The sequence below is a fragment of the Pterocles gutturalis genome, unplaced genomic scaffold (assembly GCF_000699245.1).
Source record: "Pterocles gutturalis isolate BGI_N339 unplaced genomic scaffold, ASM69924v1 scaffold48416, whole genome shotgun sequence".
Lineage (NCBI taxonomy): Eukaryota > Metazoa > Chordata > Aves > Pterocliformes > Pteroclidae > Pterocles > Pterocles gutturalis.
In genome coordinates, this window is record NW_010104806.1 from 1 (window position 1) to 18,517 (window position 18,517).

Below are 18,517 nucleotides of genomic sequence, written 5' to 3' on the forward strand. Positions count from 1 at the left end.
GGGGCGAGGGCAGGAGGTGCAGAACAAAGGGGAGTTCTCAAGGAGTTGTTCTAAACTAAGTTTCTCGGATTTTGTTTGTGCAACCCAAATTGCTAATGTCCCACAGGAGCACGGTTACAAAGCCTTTCTGCATGGGGAAGAAAAACTTCCTGCTTTTTTAATGTACAGATTACCCTGGTGCGTGCCTGGGGTGGGTAGTTCCTGCTCAAATTGGGTGGAGGGCAGAAGCGTCTCTCAGAGGCAAAGTCAGTTCTCCAGGAAGAGGGTGGTCTATCTAGTTAATGAACTTTCTGAAATCAGATATGACTGTCACTCTTGGGGGTTGCTGTTAGAGGGAAGTTTGTTGTGTTGCTCGTGTATTATTTTAAAAGACAGCTAAAGAAGGAGGTTTGTGGATAGGCACAAAACACAGCTATCGCTTGTGATAGGGTTTCTGTCTGCTTGGTGAAAGAGGAAAGATGATGTTCTGCAATTTTGTTTTGGAGCTTCAGAGCCCCATCAGAATGGATAAGCTCCAAAATAAACTCAGCGGCCAAGCACTCTTAGTCAACTCTAAAGACGTAAGGCAGAAAAATGGAAACTGTGTGGCTAATAGTCTAAGAGTATTGGCTATTACAATGTCTTTTCACGACACACCAGTTATGGAAGATGAAGCTGAGAGGCAGGCAAGTCTTTCAAGGAAAGATGCAGTTGCTCCTGTGGTGACAGCTGATCCATAGGCTCTGTTCAGCTGTATTTGCTTTTTCCTTAGGTTTGGTCACTAGCAGTGCAAGTCTTTCCATAAGACTGTTTCATTAATGAAGCTGGCTTCATCAAGTATTATATAAAACTTTGAAGACCCTAAATTGCAGCTTACAGGAGCCTCCAAAAAGCCCTTTTTTTTTCTTTTTTTTTTTTTTGGTTGTATGTGGTAGCTGTCAGCAGCATAGGACAGCAGTGGGTGGGTACAGAATTACTTTGTCAATTTGCATGGTACTCTGGAGGTAGTACCGTCAATCTTGTATCTAGGTAGGAATCCTTGTGGTCAGTCCTGTTTATCAGGGTTCATTGTTTGTTCAGTGACAAGGCCCTAAACTGAACTAGTTAATTAAAAAAAAAAAGCTTCTAAGGGAGTTTTAATAAATTAAATGGAAATTACACTTTGATGTGCACTAGAAGAGCAGGAAGCTGAAGAAATGGTTGGAAAAGGTGAGTCCTAGCGCACAGACTGTACCTTTCATACATATAATTACTGGGAACTAAATAAGCTTTCCTAAGCTTGCATACATTAGGAAATAACTGAGGAAGATTCTGTTCACCTTATAACTAAACAGTCACTAGATGTGTCAAGTCCATCACACAAAGCAGCATATCCAGGGGTGACTTACTCCAACCACAAAGGCTGTGGGGTTCTGGTGTGTCTCACCAGCAGAACTCCTGGCTTCTGACACATCACCTCAAAGGTCTGGTCTTAGGATCAACATCCCACCTGTGCAGACTTACCTGCTCAGCTAGAATTTGTCAAAAATATACAGGGATTAGTCAAATCTGTTACAAATAAAAAGGGAAACAAAAGATTGTGAGTTTAATTCGTATTAAAGCACAATTAGTTTCTCTCCTTCAGAAGTAAAAGTGCTGCTTTCACCTTCCCATCCAGCTATTTTATGTGAACCAGTGTATTAATACTGCAGCATGTATGTGATGTTAAAATGGCTTATACATAACTAGCTAGAAGAAAAATGGAAGCATGGAGGAGCTGTTTATCTTTTAATTAGGGATATTATCTGTTTTAAACTAGTCAAGTGTTGAAATTTAATGCGAGGCATAAATGAATATCTCTAGTAAACGTAATAATTTTTTCAGCTTGTTTAATACCACAGGTCAGTATACCAACTAAACTCATAGTCTATATATCTGCTGCTGGTTTTACACTGTTTCATTCTACCTTCAGAATTAATACTTGTTTAATATTTGTTTTTTACAATGCATTCCAGAATGCCTCAGTTATAAAAGATTATGCCTCACATAATCTTTTAAAATTTTTGTCATGAGGAAAGTGTGAGTAGGAAATATTTTCTCTTGGTTTATGTATTTGTCACATTACTGGCTGTACACACTTTTGCTCTGTAGGCATAATTAGTAGTTCATCAGCAAAATCATCATCACGTTCAATGGCATAAAGGCCATGAAGTCTTCACTGCTGAGCAACCTTCCCAAAGTGTACTGTGAGGACAATCAAGTTTAATTGGATTCAATTTCATGAAGGCACTGAAAGACATTCTTTCACCACCATCTGGACTGCTGCTTTAATGACTCTTAAATGAAATTTAGGAACAAAGCCAGTTTAATTAGGTAATGTTTATTTTACATAGAACAATCTCCAAAGAATATTTGAAAAAAAAAAACAATCTAAATGCTGATTTTATTGTATTTATTTTCTTACAAAAAAGACAGACAGGCACAATTTATGTATTCAAATACTTCAAACTGAACAACTGTTCGCTGTTCAGATTTCCCCAATACCACTCCAGAGGCTGTGGAAGTAGAAAATGTCATTTGACATGAGGCAGTAGTGCATTTAGTAGGAATGAATCACAAAATATATTTTTGTACAGTAAGACGTTATTGTCACTTTATAATTACCTATAAAAATTTTTGAATTGCACAATAAGTTTGCTTTACAATTGACAACTGCCAGAAAATAGGCTTAGTATGTAACTAAATATTTGCCCAAACTATCCCTTAGAAACAAATTAGGATTTCTTTTGGTAAATACTTAAAGTCTAATAAGAACTATATTATATATCTGAGGTCATTTAAAAATGTTTTAATAGGAAGAGGTTTATATATTCAACTAAATTAAATTTCTGCCTACCTTAAATTCCATACAACCACAATAGCTGAGTGTCCTAAACAATATTTTGATTTGAAAGTACCAACACCAATGAAATCTGGAACTGTTTAATGTAATCTATTTCCTTTTTTCCTGCTTCATTATCAATCCTGAAAAGGCACTGTGTACATTCCTCAGAACATTTGGTGTTTTAGGCTGTTTTTTTTTAAAGTTAAAAAGCATCCAATGACAAACTTCAAACAAATATTTAAAAGCAAAAAAATACTGAATAGACTTCCCACTTATGGATGCAGTCCATGGTATCTGAAGACACTATTTTCCATAGAACTTCTTATTCAGCAAGAATATGAGCAAATTAACATTCACTTTAGCTTTATCAAACATTTTCATTACAGCCACACCTTCATACTGCATCTGAAGCAAATCCTGTAATGAGAAATAAAATCCATGTTTGAATCCATGCCTCACAGCAACAAGATGGGGTAGTTTTCATCATGTGATAACCATCTCAAACTCCAGGGCCTTCACAATTTAAACAATTACAAGCAACTGTTGTTGCTGGGTGTAGAAAACATTACATGTCCTCTAGATCCTAAACTGGAGTCTGTCAGTAACAGCAAGCCAGAGGAAATAATGTTTTATGTGTATTCTTGTTTCCTCTGGATATTTGCTGCTTGCCACTGAGCTATTGCCATTGTCCTAATATAAACATTAGCCAAAATCCATGCCCAGCATCCTATGGAAGTTATATAGTTATTCCCCACACGATGTGCTGCTCTGTGGTGATTGAATAGATCACGAATACATATTAAAAGAGTCTGAAATAGTTTATATTTAGACCAAATGTAACGGTGACTATATAGCAAAGTAACAAAATTAAAACCCTACCTGGAAATGGAGCTGCACTTTTTCCATCTCAACGCCCAAAAATTTTGCTTTGATTTCAAAGTCACCTACTTCTTCTCCAGGTGTGATATCAAACATCACATTCTTAAACCTTGAAAGAAAAAGAAGCGTAATGGATTATGCATGCTGAGACAGTATTGGGGAAAGAGCCTGCAGAACACAAAAGAACTTTCACCATAAGCAGTGTAAATGGTATCAAATGAACCACTCCATCCCTACTGCAGTGTCTTCTTGGAGACCTTCTAGTGTACATATATTATGGAATACAGAGCTCTCAAGTCTTTTATACTGGGAAAAAACAATGGGCTGTGGGAAGTTCAGGGAACAAAGACGACCAAGCGTCCACAGCGTAGGGCAGACAGATTTTCGTTCTGCCACGCCTGAGTGTCTTCTTCCAGGTGCATACACATTCTTCTCTGGTTTGTTGGCCTGGTGTGGCTTCCTCTGCCTGATGAACCCACTTGGGAAAAAAACTGCAACCTGGAATACTTTTTTCCATGAATAAGACAGATGAAAGGGTGCAGAGGGTGGAAGATGTTCACTATAGCAGCCTCGAAATGGATAGATACAAAAGGGATGTTAACCTACTACATCCATTTGTATTGCCATAGTAAGGGAGTGCAGAAATACAGGTGTTTACTCAGTTATATGAAAGTGATTGGTCATTAAATGAAAAAAAAAAAAATAAAACAAAACACTTGCTTAGCAAGGCAGCCATTATCAGTTAGCGTGCTGCTCGCCAGTCGTACTGGTTCCATGTAAGCTAATGCCAAAACAGTCCTATTCAAATATTTTTCCGAGGTAATCATATAGCAAGGTAGAAAGGGAGAAAAATTAATTATGACAATTAGACTACATCACTCTTCTGAATGTAAAAGTCTGAGGTAATTTTAGGTGTGGTGCAGGAACTTGTGAAGATTTCTTTTAAGAAAAGCCAGGCTTCTTAAGAAGCTGTTGATTAGAAAATGCTCTGAATTGTTTTATACCACACTCACTGGTTGGTTTGAAGATCTTCAATTTCTAGGATGACACCTTTTTCATGCAGTCTTGCGGCTGTGTATTTTAATGAGGCTTGCTTCAGTTTTTTGCTTCCCTTCACTTCCTCTTTTCCATCTAGTTTAATTGACCTCCGTGAATTTCTGGGAAGAGAATAAGAAAAATAGCTTTTGATTAATCTGCCAGGTCTTTTATGCTTCAATTACTTTTCTAGCCATATTTAGCTTTCATTCACTCATTGTCTTCTTGAACTCCTATTAATAAACAGAATTAACATTCAAAACAGATCTAAGAATATAGGGATTTTTAGCACACAGTGAACAGTCAACATTTTTTATCACTTGTTTAAACTCCATTGTGAAATGCAAACCTGATCCAAAAAACCCCACAATCATCACTTTAAAATAGCAATTTGTAAACATATACAGTGACAACTGGCCATTAGAGTTCATTTTTGGATCAACAAGGTATGCACTGGGAAAGCTCCTGTTCATGTCCGTAAAATGCTTTCATTTTGACACTTCAGTAGCATTGGCAGGGGCTTGCTCTTGAGTAACTGCATCATACCTGGAAAGTGAAATTCTTTAGGCATTTATTTCCCCCTTTTCCATTCTAAAGACAAAACCCAGTCCTTTTAATGAAGTAAGAAAACTAATTTCCACATCTGCATGACTTCAAAGCATGCTAATGGATCTGCAAAGTAGCATCAATTAAATATACTGCAAACACATCTACAACTCAGGCCTCTTTCTGTAAGGCAGCTTTTAATAAATGCAAGACTTTACTTTCCATGTTTTGACTTGGGTCACAGTGACAACTCCCATGGACATTTTAATCTGTGGATTGTCAGTCTCTTGGAATCAAAACTTTCAACTACAGATTGACACCTGCTCTTTTTCCTGATAAAACACACTGAAATATTAAAAGACAAGAAGACTTGACTCACTTTCTTGTTAAGTTGTCTAAACAAGTTTTTATATAGGTGTTGTAATAATTAATTTGTTCTTCATAAAATGCTGTTTTGGAGTTAAGTGCATTCAAAGTCTGCTGGAGTTTCACCAATTCAGCCTTTCGATGATGTCTGTATCTTCTCTGATTCCGGATATCCTAAATAAGAGAAATGTAATTGGTTTATTAATTTGACATTTTTAAAAGTCTCAGTTTATTACTATTCAACTCTGTAATTATACAACCTGACTTAATTACTGAGAGAAAACACAAACCATCATGTTAATTCTCACAAGCATGGCACCAGTAATGAGTACTATAGTTTACATGACTCTACAGAAGACAACAATCACACTGCTACTCATGTTTTGCCTGTGGTGGGCCCTGAACCACCATCTGGAGTCTTATGTTATCATTTTCCACCTCCCTCCCAATTGTGGGGAAGTTGAGCTGGTAAGCGTTGGTTAGAAAGGACATAACATGGGTTACTGCAAACCGTGTATTTCTCCAAATCCTCATGCTGCAGTGCAGGGCAATCTCTGTGCTACTACTGGTAGCAGCTGTTCCAAACAGACTGCTGTCACCGGTCACCTGGAAATCCAAGTCAAGGACTGGGGTTTCCAACTGTAAAGCTAACTTCATGGGTGTCTGTGCTAATGCTGGTCTTGTGCCTTCTGTCGAGAAAATTCTGTCCTCCACCTCCATGTTCTTGGTGTCTGGAAATAACTGGAGCTAAATGAATACAAGTGGTGGTATCTTGAATTATTCATGTGATAAATGGAAGCTAGTTTCTGGTGAGAGGCCTAAGAAATAAGAGCTTAAGCTTTTACTGAGTAAGAACTAGCTACTTCTAAACTAGAGCTTTTGCTGAAGGTAATGGTTGAGTGGAGGTAGTCGAAAGTAAAATAAAAGCAACTTCCAGTCCTAAGGTTCGTCCCAGTCAGGTTGCCTTCACAGCTCAAAGCAAACCATCTGTGCTTACAGTTAGTAAATAAAAAAGAATGGGGCACTGGCTACATATGTAGAATTTTTTTGCCTCTAGTAGAATCAGATGCAGACACCTGAACCGAGCAGGGCTTTAAAATGGCACTTCAGAGCATATGCAACGTGCCATACTTAATTATATTAGAGACTTAGCTCACATGAGTAACTTATTTATATTTTCAAATATATTTGCAACTTTAAAAAAAACACATTTATAATATGTAAACCACTCGTGAGTGATGTGTAATTTACTCATGAGTAATTAAAGATAATCCAATACTACTCATGAGTAAGTAAAGATAACCCAGTACACTAAAGATACTTACAGCAGTACTGAATGTGGATTTGGAATAGGATTTGCCAATTTGTACACAATGGGCCCAGTGCTTTATCAGCCCCAGCATGGGCACCACATTGGCCCACTATTCTTTTTGTGTCCTGCCCCACCACTGCAGATCAGTGTTAATACCAATGAGAGAATATTTTTGGGTTTTTTAAAGTTTTTTTAAACCTTACCAAGACTACATTAATTATTAATTGAAACTCTGATGGGTTATTCTGATTACTTTTAGAATATGAAAAGCTATATTGGGAACACATTTTCCTGGAGAAATTCAAATGGCATCAATATCACATCTGGCTACAGTTGGACGTTTTCCAGTTCAGCTAGTTATGCATGAAGAGTACTGTCTTTCAGTTATTTTGTCAGCACACAAAGATGACTTGTTTCTTATGTGGATACTTCAGGGATTTAGTATAGCATTCTCTGGAAAACATATATTGTACATTTCTAGCTGGAATGGATTTAGGCTAGATGCCTAAAAACCATCATTATACAGGGAAGCATGTTCCATTTACCTTAGCAATCTCATTTATAATTTCTTGGTACTTCGTTGCTGAAGACACTAGTCCTGCTTGTTCCAATGTCCGGAGATTTCTCTGAATTTTCCTTTTCTTTTGTTCTATTGGTAGCTGCCCATCTTCAAAAATAGATTGACTGTGCTTCATTTTCTCTGGAGTTTTGGAATCTAAGATGGCACGTTTTTCTACAAGCTTGGAGTGCTCAGATTCCTGGGTAAAAAAATATTCCTGAACAGTTATTTTCCAGCTCATGATAACAGTTAAATATTCAAGTACACTGAATTCTCAAAGGATATTATCAAGAATCAATGTGCAGGCTTTATTCATATCCTCTTACCACATGATCTGAAAGTGCTCCATTTACTAAGCCTTTTGACATACCTTAAGTAACTAATCACAACACCTAGATAAGCATTTCAATTAATCAAAACATCTAAAATAAGCCAGATGACTCAACAACTTCATTGTGTGAAGACTGTCCAGATCTCGCAGGTGTCCCCCCTACATACACACACATGGATGTAAGCCAAAACGTGCACATCATTGAGATGTAGCTTTGTGTGTCAGTATCTACAGGGAAGACTTCAACTGGGAGCTCTTCCCACTCAATTCCCATACCAAGGATAGCAGCAGTTCCTCAGGCAGGTGTTTGCTTGTATTGCTTAAGCAAATAAACTAGATGTCAGGGAACTTGAGTTAAGATACTGAAGTTCATGAGAAAAGAAAAATCTAGCAGAAGGATACAATACAATAGTCTGAGGTGAATAACATAAGAGAGAAAAGACTATCTTTACAAAAAGTATAAAGACAAACATATTATTCTAGCTGTGCTAGTTGACAGCAAGACAATTATTCTTGTCCTCTGAAGCTGTTACCAATTATACATTAAAAGAAAATCTGCAAGTCTTACATTTTGAAGGCTCTAGATCTGAATAGTCTGAAATCTAGCAACAATGACTTCATTTTTATAAAGTGGTGGAGAAAGCTGCCAGAGATCTGTTAAGGCTTTCGAATGGCTATAATAAAGTATGTCCTTTCTTCCCTACTGAAGCACAGTATAGCACTTACCTGTTGTGCAGTGGCTGGTGTTTCCAATATTTCTAAGAGTGTATCCCCTGGCTGTGTTCGTATCACATCCACAATAAGTCTTTTGGTCCTTTTAAAAAGGATATATGGTATTATAAAACAGTTATCACTGGATCACTTGTGCATTTCATTTCTTCCAACAGTAAAGCTAGCAATAATTGGTAATGTTTATTTTTCCTAGCTTTTTATGTTTCAGAGCTTCCACTAATAATGTTGAACATCTGGCTTCTACATGTGCCGGAACAGAGAAACACATGTATACTTTCCCCCCTTTTATTTTAGGAAACAGTTAACCAAAGGGTCATATTTACTGAACAAAGTAGAAATGCACTCAAAAATGATGAATTTCTGAAGGAATTTCACATTTGACGCAGTGCATTCATGCACACCAGTTAAGGGAAGATATTTCTCTAGTGGCAATGGACGAGCAGCATTTCCTTGCTAAAAAAGGGAAGCTGCTACACCCTGATATGTAAATCAGTTCTTTTTTTGGTAAGAATTTATCTCATTCCTACTGCCTCTTCACCCATAAAACTTCCAAGAACATCCTGCTATAGGATTCTGTTAATTTAGAGAACATGGTTACAAATGAGATATAGCTCACCATTCTTAAAAATTAACAGAAGTTTGAAGATGCAGCTTAAGTTTCCCAGGAAAATGTCTAAATATGATCAAGGCTTCTGGACTAAAACCTCATGACTTGGTTTAAAATGATAATTTACCTATGTAAAGTTGGGGGTTTTGTTGGTGTTTTCAGAATGGGAAGTTCTCATAAAAATGCAATGAAATGGGACAAAAGATTTACTCACATACAGGCAACATTATTTGAAACCACTGAATATTTGGGTATGATCCAAGCTTCCATAGAAGGGGCAGCAAGGTAGGAATGACTGACAGCAGAGCCAGACCTGAAGCACTGCTTCTTCCGTGTTAAAGGCAACATGTTAAACCTCCTGGAAACTGATTTGCTCATCCATAGCTGCTATTGACTGCACTAAGCGGTTCTAGCACATGCAACAGCTTCTGTGGGACTGCTCTTAAAGGTATTTTTCTTTCACAAACTCTCTTGGAATACCCACCAGTTTGACAGGAGAAAAAAACCCCAACCCTCAAAAAACCCCACCAAACAGAAAGGTTCCCTAAAGTTTGTTCACTTGGGCTGCATCAAGACATTGCTGACTTTCTCTGCCTAACACAACCTTTGTCAGTCTTTGGTGGTCATTACCATAGCCTACAGTAACTGATGTGCGATGGCGTTATCATTTCATGTACAGCCTTGGGAACAGGTGCTGATATGGCTGATAAGACACGAAGCTTATTTCCACTTCCTCTCCCCATGTACCAAACCTGCTCGGAGTTGCTATTTTCCAGAAATACCCCACTCGGGGCTGGATGCCTCCCCCTTCCCCTGTCACTTGCCATGTGGCACCTGCCCACTCAAACCACATAGACCAGGCACCTCACATAGAGTCCTCTAGACAGGCCTACCAGCAAATCTTAGGGTTCATCACAGAAGCCTTAACGAAACAACTTAAAAAGCAAATATCGATATTTCTATAGAAGAGGCATGTTACTTGTAGAGAAACAAGGAAGACACAATGAATCAGGCGTAACATGAAATTTAGCCAGGTGCCTAACATTTCAGAGTTGCAGTAAAAGACTTCTCAGCAGCTAAGGTAGGAAAGTTAAGCATCTGTATTTACACATCTCTTGCATAAGAGGTAGCAGTAAGTATTTTAACTTTTGTTGTTGCTGACATTTAACATAGGTTGCCAGTTAGTCCTCTGTCAGATATTTAATAGATTTTCTCAAAATATGTGAAATATTACTTGAAAACACTTATGCAATAGAGAAGTTAAATTCTTTTGTTCATTCTCATGATATTGTTTCAACATATATCCACACCATGTAGAGGATTAAAGAAATTTCTTTTGGCCTTGATTTTGCATGTGTTTAGTGATTCCATTAAGGGGGAACATTTTGCTCCTACACAGAGGTAAAAAGGACAAACAAACAAAAACTTTTAAAAAGGACAGAAGCAGGCATATCCTTATTACAAAACCATCCTGGGAACAGGTCTAGAGCCTTGTTCTCTGGAATACTAAGTGACTAACACAGTTCTGATGGACATTGTCATTGCAGTCACTTTACTTTAGGTCTCAAATTATGTTTGATAACAATTTACAGAAAAATCTGTGTTTTCTTGTGATTCAGATCAAATATACACAACTTACAGTAGAAAATTCCTCTTCTTTTAAGGATAAATAGTAAGAGTTTTCTTGCACTTAAAATTAGATATTTTTTCCAGATTCTAAGCAGTCATTTATTGCTTTTATAGAAGTTGCACTAATTACTACAAACATTATCACTAAGAACTTTCTTCAGAAGTAAAACTTCACATATTACCTAGTAAAACAGGTTTACTGATTTTTGACTTGGAAAAAAATTACTAACAGATCAGAGTTGAATTACAGCCTGTGTCTACAATCCCAGTGCTTTCAAAGGTGTAGAATCCTTATGTTGTATTTCCCTTTAAAGTGATCTTAAATAAACCAATCCTCATTCTGGACAGCTTCAAATAACTTCAAAAGAGAGGTGCCAATAAAGTGATGCTAAGTGCTTTTATAAAAATATTTTGGACTTTGAAGTAGCCTATGTACCAGGGTATCCCAGTAGAGATTTCTTAACTTGGTCACCAAATAGAAGAAACATCATTATCTTTCCCTGGATAAAAGCATGCGTTATTTCCTGATCACATCCTGTTCAAATGGTTGGTGGCAGTAAGTCAGGGAAATGTTTTCCTTGGAGGGGGAGGAGGAGAGGACAGTGTGATACTGCCCCTTCCTTAGAAGGCTAGGCAACTTTTCATCTCTGCTTTTCCAAGGCTGAGGTGTTTTAAAGCAGAATGCTTTTACAACTTCATGGAAAACCACTTACTAGGTTAAGCAAAATGGTCCAAAATGTAAGTGTGAGTAAGCCTACAGAAAGATAAATTTTCTGGAAGAATTGTCAGTTTCTCTGGCTTTTGCAAAAGTCTGAGTAGGACTGAACACAAACCGGCTTTCAAAAACTTGAGTGCACTCAGTCTCAAAAATGCATGTAAGCAAAGAAACAGGAGGGAAGCATTTTAAAAACAAAACAAGCTACGTTGCCAAAACGTAGGGGTTTAAGTAAAACTTACTTTATCATCAGGCTTTTGAGATCCTGATCTTCACCTTCTCGTAACTCATATTTGCTTGTTAGAGACAGTGAAATCTCTGTTTTTGCAAGTTGATTCAGTGTGCTTTCCCTGTTAGGGTCATTGGGATCAACAGCTCCTTCCCCTGTAAGGAAACATTGTTTACTTCAGCTTGTCAGCTTTCCCAAGATTCAATGAGTGAAGCAAACAAGAAACTAGTTAAGTCACCCTAAGTCATCAGAAACACTGTTTATTAAATACCACACCCATCCCTACTGGTTAGAAGCAGTTTGTTTTTTTTTTTTTTAACATTGAACAATCAAAACCATAAGCCAGCTATTTATATGCCCAAGTAGAATATTTTGGAAATGCTACCAGTCAACCTACTGATGCACAAGAGACTCGTGTCTTCTTCTCAAATAACACAAACAATTTAACATCCTTCGTCCTAACATGTAGTGACAGTGAAAAATGAATGAATAGCAACTATGTTAACAGGCTATTCACTTGGAAGCTGGAATTATCTGTGACACCCCAGCTATTTTCTAAACCGTTCACATCCTACAACAGTTAAGGCAAATTAAATATTAGTCATATTTATTCCTTATAACATTCTAATAAATTTGCATAACTTAAAACTTCATTTTTATTTGGATAATTAAGTGTCAAAAATGTCTGGTTTAAGACTTCTCCCTGCACTTTTTGTAAGTTTCTAGCCAATACTAACAAATCTTAAGATCAGGTTATAACACTTGTTTTGTATCTGCAAATTGAGCACAACTGAATCATTCTGCTCCAAACATTATTAATGTTTGGATTTTCATTAGTTGATTAATCTTTAGAATGAACACCACAGTTAGAAGAAGGTTCAACTGTAAGAGGCAGTGTTACCAAAAGTGTTCAGAAAATAATTTTATAGTAAATGAACAAGCTGTCACGATGAGGGACATGACAGTATTTAAATCAAGTCTCCATGTAATTCTACCCCTAGAATGAAGTTAAAGAAAAACCAGCATACCAAGGAAAGACTCTACATCAGGAACAGGTCCCAGCCCTTCCAGCAATTCGTTCAGCAGATCAGTGGCAATGGCGTCCTGGTGTTCTAATAGTAGCTATAAACAAACATAAATTAAGCCAACATCCAAAAAAAGTCCCTGTACCTTTACACTGTAAATAAATCTGGAGACTAAATACTGAAAAACACAGACCTGGCGTGATCGGAATTATGGAGGACCCAAGGGGGAAAAGCATGCTCAGTTCTGGACTATGAGGTTAGAATTGCTCTTGCTGTAAGACAGCCTGCCATGCTCCTCCGGCAATTGTCAGAGTGCTGAACATCACAGCTGAGGACAAGTTTAAGATTGGCCTTCAGGACTAACAAAAGTCTCACAGGGTAAAGGGTGATAATACCAAGAAGAGCATTTCAGTGCTGCATCCTGAACTAAGTACACAAAGGAATGAAGTCAAGGTTGGTTGTCCATAGAAACATACCTTTTTTCTGCATATCCATTCCAGTAGCCTACAATAGCATCAGAGATACCTTTCAGAAGTTACTGTATTTAATAAGTGAGCAGCTAGCTATGCAGCACCTGCTGCACAGCTTCTAATAAACTTAGAAGTTGCGAGAGATTTGTGAACATATTCACAATAACTTCCATTGCATCTGGGCACATTCTCAGAACTGTAAGCCACATACTGGTAAGCCAAGTTAAAGACCATGAAGAGGGAAGTAACATTTTCGTGAAAACAGGCTTTTACTATTTGTGGGAAAAGTAACTTCATGCTGAGTAAGATAAAGCCAGCAACATTAGTGACCACTAGATTCAACACTCCATTCCCCTAGAAGTACTATCCTTTACTTGGAGGACTGATGGAAAGACGAAGTGTCACCAAGCTTCACTGAAATTCAGCAAAGCATACACAGTAGCCAAAAATTCCACTGTTCTAAGTATTTTTAAAATCGCAGGTTATAGGCAGTAAAAAAAGTTGCTGTTTACCAGAAACTTACCAGTAACTAAAAAGCCTATGTCCAGAAAAGAAAGGCATTTCAGATGTGACACTATAAGCCCTTTACTATTAACTTGTTTAAAAAAAAAAAACCACCTCTCTCTTATGTGCAACAGCTACCCCACATTGTACATAGTGTAGACTGTTGTGAGAATTGCTGAGAAACACTACTCATAATGAATAAAACTGCACCATCTGTGATGCTATACAAACGCAGAAAGAAAGATACATTCACAGGACAAATTGTTTGGAGTGAAGGCAAGAGATAATATGTGGAAGTGCCAAAAAAAAAGAAAAAAAGCTGCTGAATCCAACAGAACCTTCATTGCGGCTACATCCTACAGAGATGTGTGATGAAAATACAGCTTAGGTAAGTGCCATGGGAGATGATGACAGAGGGCAGATTTGAGAACTTTTTCTGAAGCTGAACTACACATGACAACAAACAAGATGTTTATGCATCTGTTGTTATTCAAACTAATTTATCTTTGACCTGTATGACCAGAAGTTGAATTTACGTTTGCAAGGAAGGTGTAGTGGGAGAAGACAACTGAGATGAAGGCTCAGGCTCCCAGAAAGGGTTTGATGGAAGAGATGGCAGAACAAGGAGGATTATCTGGTAAATATTCCGCATACAGATAATGTACTGTCCCCAGACCTGATTGCTCGCTTCCTCTAGGCAGGGAAGTGCACACAGTGATATTTCAAAGACGGCCATCTCTTTGACCTCCTTTATTTAGCAATTTACTTTCACTAAATTACCTACTTGTAGGGTATTTTATCAGCTAATATAAAATAGCATAGTAATACTTCATCACATTAGGCTCAAGCAGTATGTTAGAGATGCAACAGCCCCGCTAAAAGACTAGTTAAACACTGATATATTCCTCGAGCCTTACATTTAAACAATGTAACCACTGATCATAAACATGAAGGTGCCTTAAAAAGTTAAAAGAAAGAACAGGCACAAAGACAGTGTAGCAAATATTATTTTCAGGAGACTAGGCTATTGGTTTTCACATGAGTAAAGCAAATTTGTAACAGGGTGTACTGGGAGTTGAGTATTCTGCCTTTTCCATAGCTATCTGACAGTATCTGGGAGAGGTTCTTTGTGGGCTCTTTGGGGGGTGCTGCTGGGGTTTTTTTTTTTTTTTTTTTTTTTTTTTTGGTGAGGGGGCATGGAAGGGCAGAAGAGGACCAGGAGGGGAAAGATTTTGCAAGCCAGGAAACAGACAGCAATACCCCAGTTTTAGGAGGACCGTGTGGTAGACATTTAATTTATACCCCAATGAGTCATACTACAGACTGCAGTTAATCTGTCCTTTACCCACGATAAAGAACTGGCAGGATGCCACAGCTTCAGTCCTTCTAAATCAGAGGTTTGCATCTGCTTCCAACAAAACACGTGACAGAATGCCAGAGTCACTAAATAAACTGAACTTTCCTCTGTTCCCAGAGTCAAAGGAGTTTCTTCATGTTGATGCTACTTTCTTAGCCAAGACAGGAAAGTATTTGTAAGTATAAATAAGTTAGCAACACCACACTAGAAGAAAACAAAAAATGTTCCTCCTTCCTATTGGAAAATGTTATATTTTAATTGTTAAGATGCTGCTTTTACATGGAAGCAGTCTTCTAGGAAAAAAGAAGTCTAATACTCAATTGCAGACCATTTCAGAGATGAACTGAAGAAATTATTTTGAAAGGAAGAATGAACTCTAAGCTTTCTCCAGAAACTGTTTGTTGCAAGTATCTCATAATCTATGCACTTCAGTCTGCTGACCAGTATATTTTTGTTGACTTACTGAATGAGTATTGATGATTTCTTCAATGGAGATATATATGACAGGTTTGCTAAGGGTCACCATGTCAGAGTATTCATCAATATTGAATTTCTCCTCTGGTTCAGGAACATCACATGCTGCTTGAAAAAAATTCCTAAGAGAAAATGAGAAAGACTTCAATAATTGTCCCCCATAAACTCACTTTAGTTAGCCTGTATATAAAATAAAACATAATCAAGTCATTATATTTGTTTTATAATCTGCAATCTGCACTTAGTGCTTGAAGGAAACTTTTGGAGACAACACATTTACACATCGATACAAACGATAAAATGTTCCGTCTTTCTTGGACAGCTGGTGGAAGATTATTTTAAAGGTGTTTTTTTTTTTCTCCTTATTCAACAAGGAGTGATAACTTGGTAAATTTTAAACACTTAGATAAGTCTGTATTTAATGCTCTAGAATTTACAAACATATTTCCACAGAAAGACTCTCCAATTTTATGAAGGCATTGTAGTATGGAATGTGCTGAGAAGAAATTATTTTAAATAGCTGCACAAAATTACCACTTGGCCTACAAATGTTTAAATAACTGTTACTCAGAAACTGAGCTGCTCAAAATGACAGCAAATGTGATAAGTGCTTATAAGTGGAAGAATCTTGAGAGGAAAGAATGCAAAGTATGGTTGAAGTTACTTTGACTTGACAAGCACGTGCACGGAGAGCTGAGACTTGCTTCCCAAGGTGACAATGGGTGTCTCTCCAAGCTACTGACACCTTCAGGGTTGTGCACAGTCAACCAAGAGATAGCCAGATCCTCATGTCAGAGGACCACTTTGTTTTCCAAAGTGAGAGGACCTGAATTGGACCAGTTGGGAGAAACAGGTTTTTAGATGAGGCCTACAGGGATGCTGCAGGAGCTGTCATGCCTTTACTGTGCCAGCCTGGCACTGTTAAGGAAGATGCATGCTTCAGGTTCAGATGACCTTTAAAGCTGGTATTGAAGGAAAAAAAAAAAAAAAAAAAAGAGGGATGGGATTCCTCAGTTTGAGGAGGAAAAGCTGAGGGATATGATCAAGTTGTACAAAATCACAGTACTGTTGCTTAAGATGGGTGCAGAATTCATTCACCAAATCCCACAATAGTGGGGTGAGGGGGCATGCAATGAACCTAGCAGGGAAACAGTCATTTCAAATAAATGAAGCACTGCTTTAACTGACAGGTAGCAAACTTCTGACTATTGCTGCAGGAGGAGGTTGTGAAGGCAGTTGGTCTCCAAGGTTCATGAAGGGCTTGGACAAATTCATAAAAGCATAGTGAAAGATCTAGGCAGAGCTGGTAGCTTTTAACATAGCTAGTATGGCAATTGCAGTTTCTGGGTGACTACAAGGGGAAGAGGCAGCTCAGAGCAGCCACTGTTGGTGTCTAAGGAGGATTTAGTTAAAGTACAGAGCACAGTCACCCAGAGGCTGAGTTTGGTATAAAGTTACCTTAATTAGAAGAGGGATTGTTCCCTTTGCAGTGATCAAAGGGCCAACTAGATTAGGCTCTCTCTTTCATTAATGTTTGTTATTCTTGCCATAACACTTTCTACCATTTTCTTTCTTCATGCCCTTAAATACTACAATAAAGACCACAACTGAGTTTAGGTATCTTTATGTTCATGGCTGATCTCTCAACGAAATCCATTATATGAACAGTGAATTTGGTTTCATGAAGGAAGGTACTAAGCCTAGAAGTTAGGAAAGTGAGTTTGTCACAAGACAGAATAACACTTCAAGTTACTAATAGCAACCACCCCAAAAGATGGGCAGTAATCCCAAATAACTTGTGTCCCTGAGTGTAGCACAACATGCAATTTCCTATGTCTGTGCAAGATGAAAGAATAAAATCTGCATGTAATCTCTCAGCAAAGATGAAACAATACAAACAAAACCCACAACTTTTTCCTGATCAATAAATTTCTTCCTCAGACAAAACATTCATCTGTCCTGCAGACCCGAAGAACACATTATTTCTGCTGGATAATGAATCACTCCATGCTGCTCTCACAATCTGTGTTTGCAGCAAGGAAGCCTTAACACAACCAACCCAGAAGAGATGATTAGATCTCAAAGTAATGCTCAAGCAGAAAGACAACATGTTACTTCTGCTTCAACTTCCTCAGCAGTGAGAATTTCTCTATGGTAGATCATTCAACATTTTTAACTCGGAGCAGGGAATTCCTATAAACAAGGAGTTCACCTGCTTTACTCATCCTAGAGGAGAGCTCTTACTGTGTAGGTATTCATGACAGCTTTGTATACCTGAACTTCTGGTATGTCTGTGAGAGGTAAGTGTTCATAGATGATAGATGTTCGCTCTCTCCTTCAAAGAGTTTGTTAGAAGCAGCGTGCTGAAGGACTTTTGCCACACAACCTAGGTTCCTCCTCTGGTCAGGGTGTATCTGGCCTCCAGCTGTCATATCAATTATATCAAAACCATCAGGAGCGACAATAGCAGGGTTCATGTAGCGATAGTACAGGAGGTTGCCAACAATCTAAAAGAAAAAAAAAAAGAGATCTTCCCTTTGCATACAGTAATTATATTTTACAATACATGAACAATCATTTCTACTTCTGAATTAGACCATAGGAACTGGTGCTAGAGGAACCCTTAAAACATATATGTTACCTACGTGGCTAACTGAAAGAGTCTGGGGTCTTTAATAAGATATCTCTCTTAGAACGCCTCTGTGAACATCAGTGATGGACTTTTACAACCACATTTCAATTTGGTGCTGGCTTTAGGTCAGTTAATGCAAGGCATAGAGTTGGACACAAAGACAAATACAACTCTTCTTTCTTCTAGATTTTGCAGGGTTCAGCTCCAGAGGCTTATTCTCTGAAGTGCTACAGTGATCTACCAGCATATAATGTATTCACTGACAAGGGACTC

General features: G+C 37.9%; 1 protein-coding gene across 1 annotated transcript in view; it reads right to left on the bottom strand.

The window, feature by feature from the left end:
• Positions 1 to 2,428: 2,428 nt before the first annotated feature.
• IQGAP2 (IQ motif containing GTPase activating protein 2) overlaps positions 2,429 to 18,517 on the bottom strand; it is a gene marked incomplete at its 5' end in the record, with an annotated part of 53,562 nt that continues 37,473 nt past the window's right edge. Inside the window, 10 exons of the mRNA XM_010087162.1 lie at positions 2,429 to 3,259; positions 3,722 to 3,830; positions 4,735 to 4,866; positions 5,682 to 5,842; positions 7,526 to 7,738; positions 8,597 to 8,684; positions 11,796 to 11,937; positions 12,811 to 12,904; positions 15,602 to 15,734; positions 17,887 to 18,119. Coding sequence (XP_010085464.1) covers positions 3,146 to 3,259; positions 3,722 to 3,830; positions 4,735 to 4,866; positions 5,682 to 5,842; positions 7,526 to 7,738; positions 8,597 to 8,684; positions 11,796 to 11,937; positions 12,811 to 12,904; positions 15,602 to 15,734; positions 17,887 to 18,119 — 1,419 coding nt within the window. The remainder of the gene's footprint in view (positions 3,260 to 3,721; positions 3,831 to 4,734; positions 4,867 to 5,681; positions 5,843 to 7,525; positions 7,739 to 8,596; positions 8,685 to 11,795; positions 11,938 to 12,810; positions 12,905 to 15,601; positions 15,735 to 17,886; positions 18,120 to 18,517) is intronic.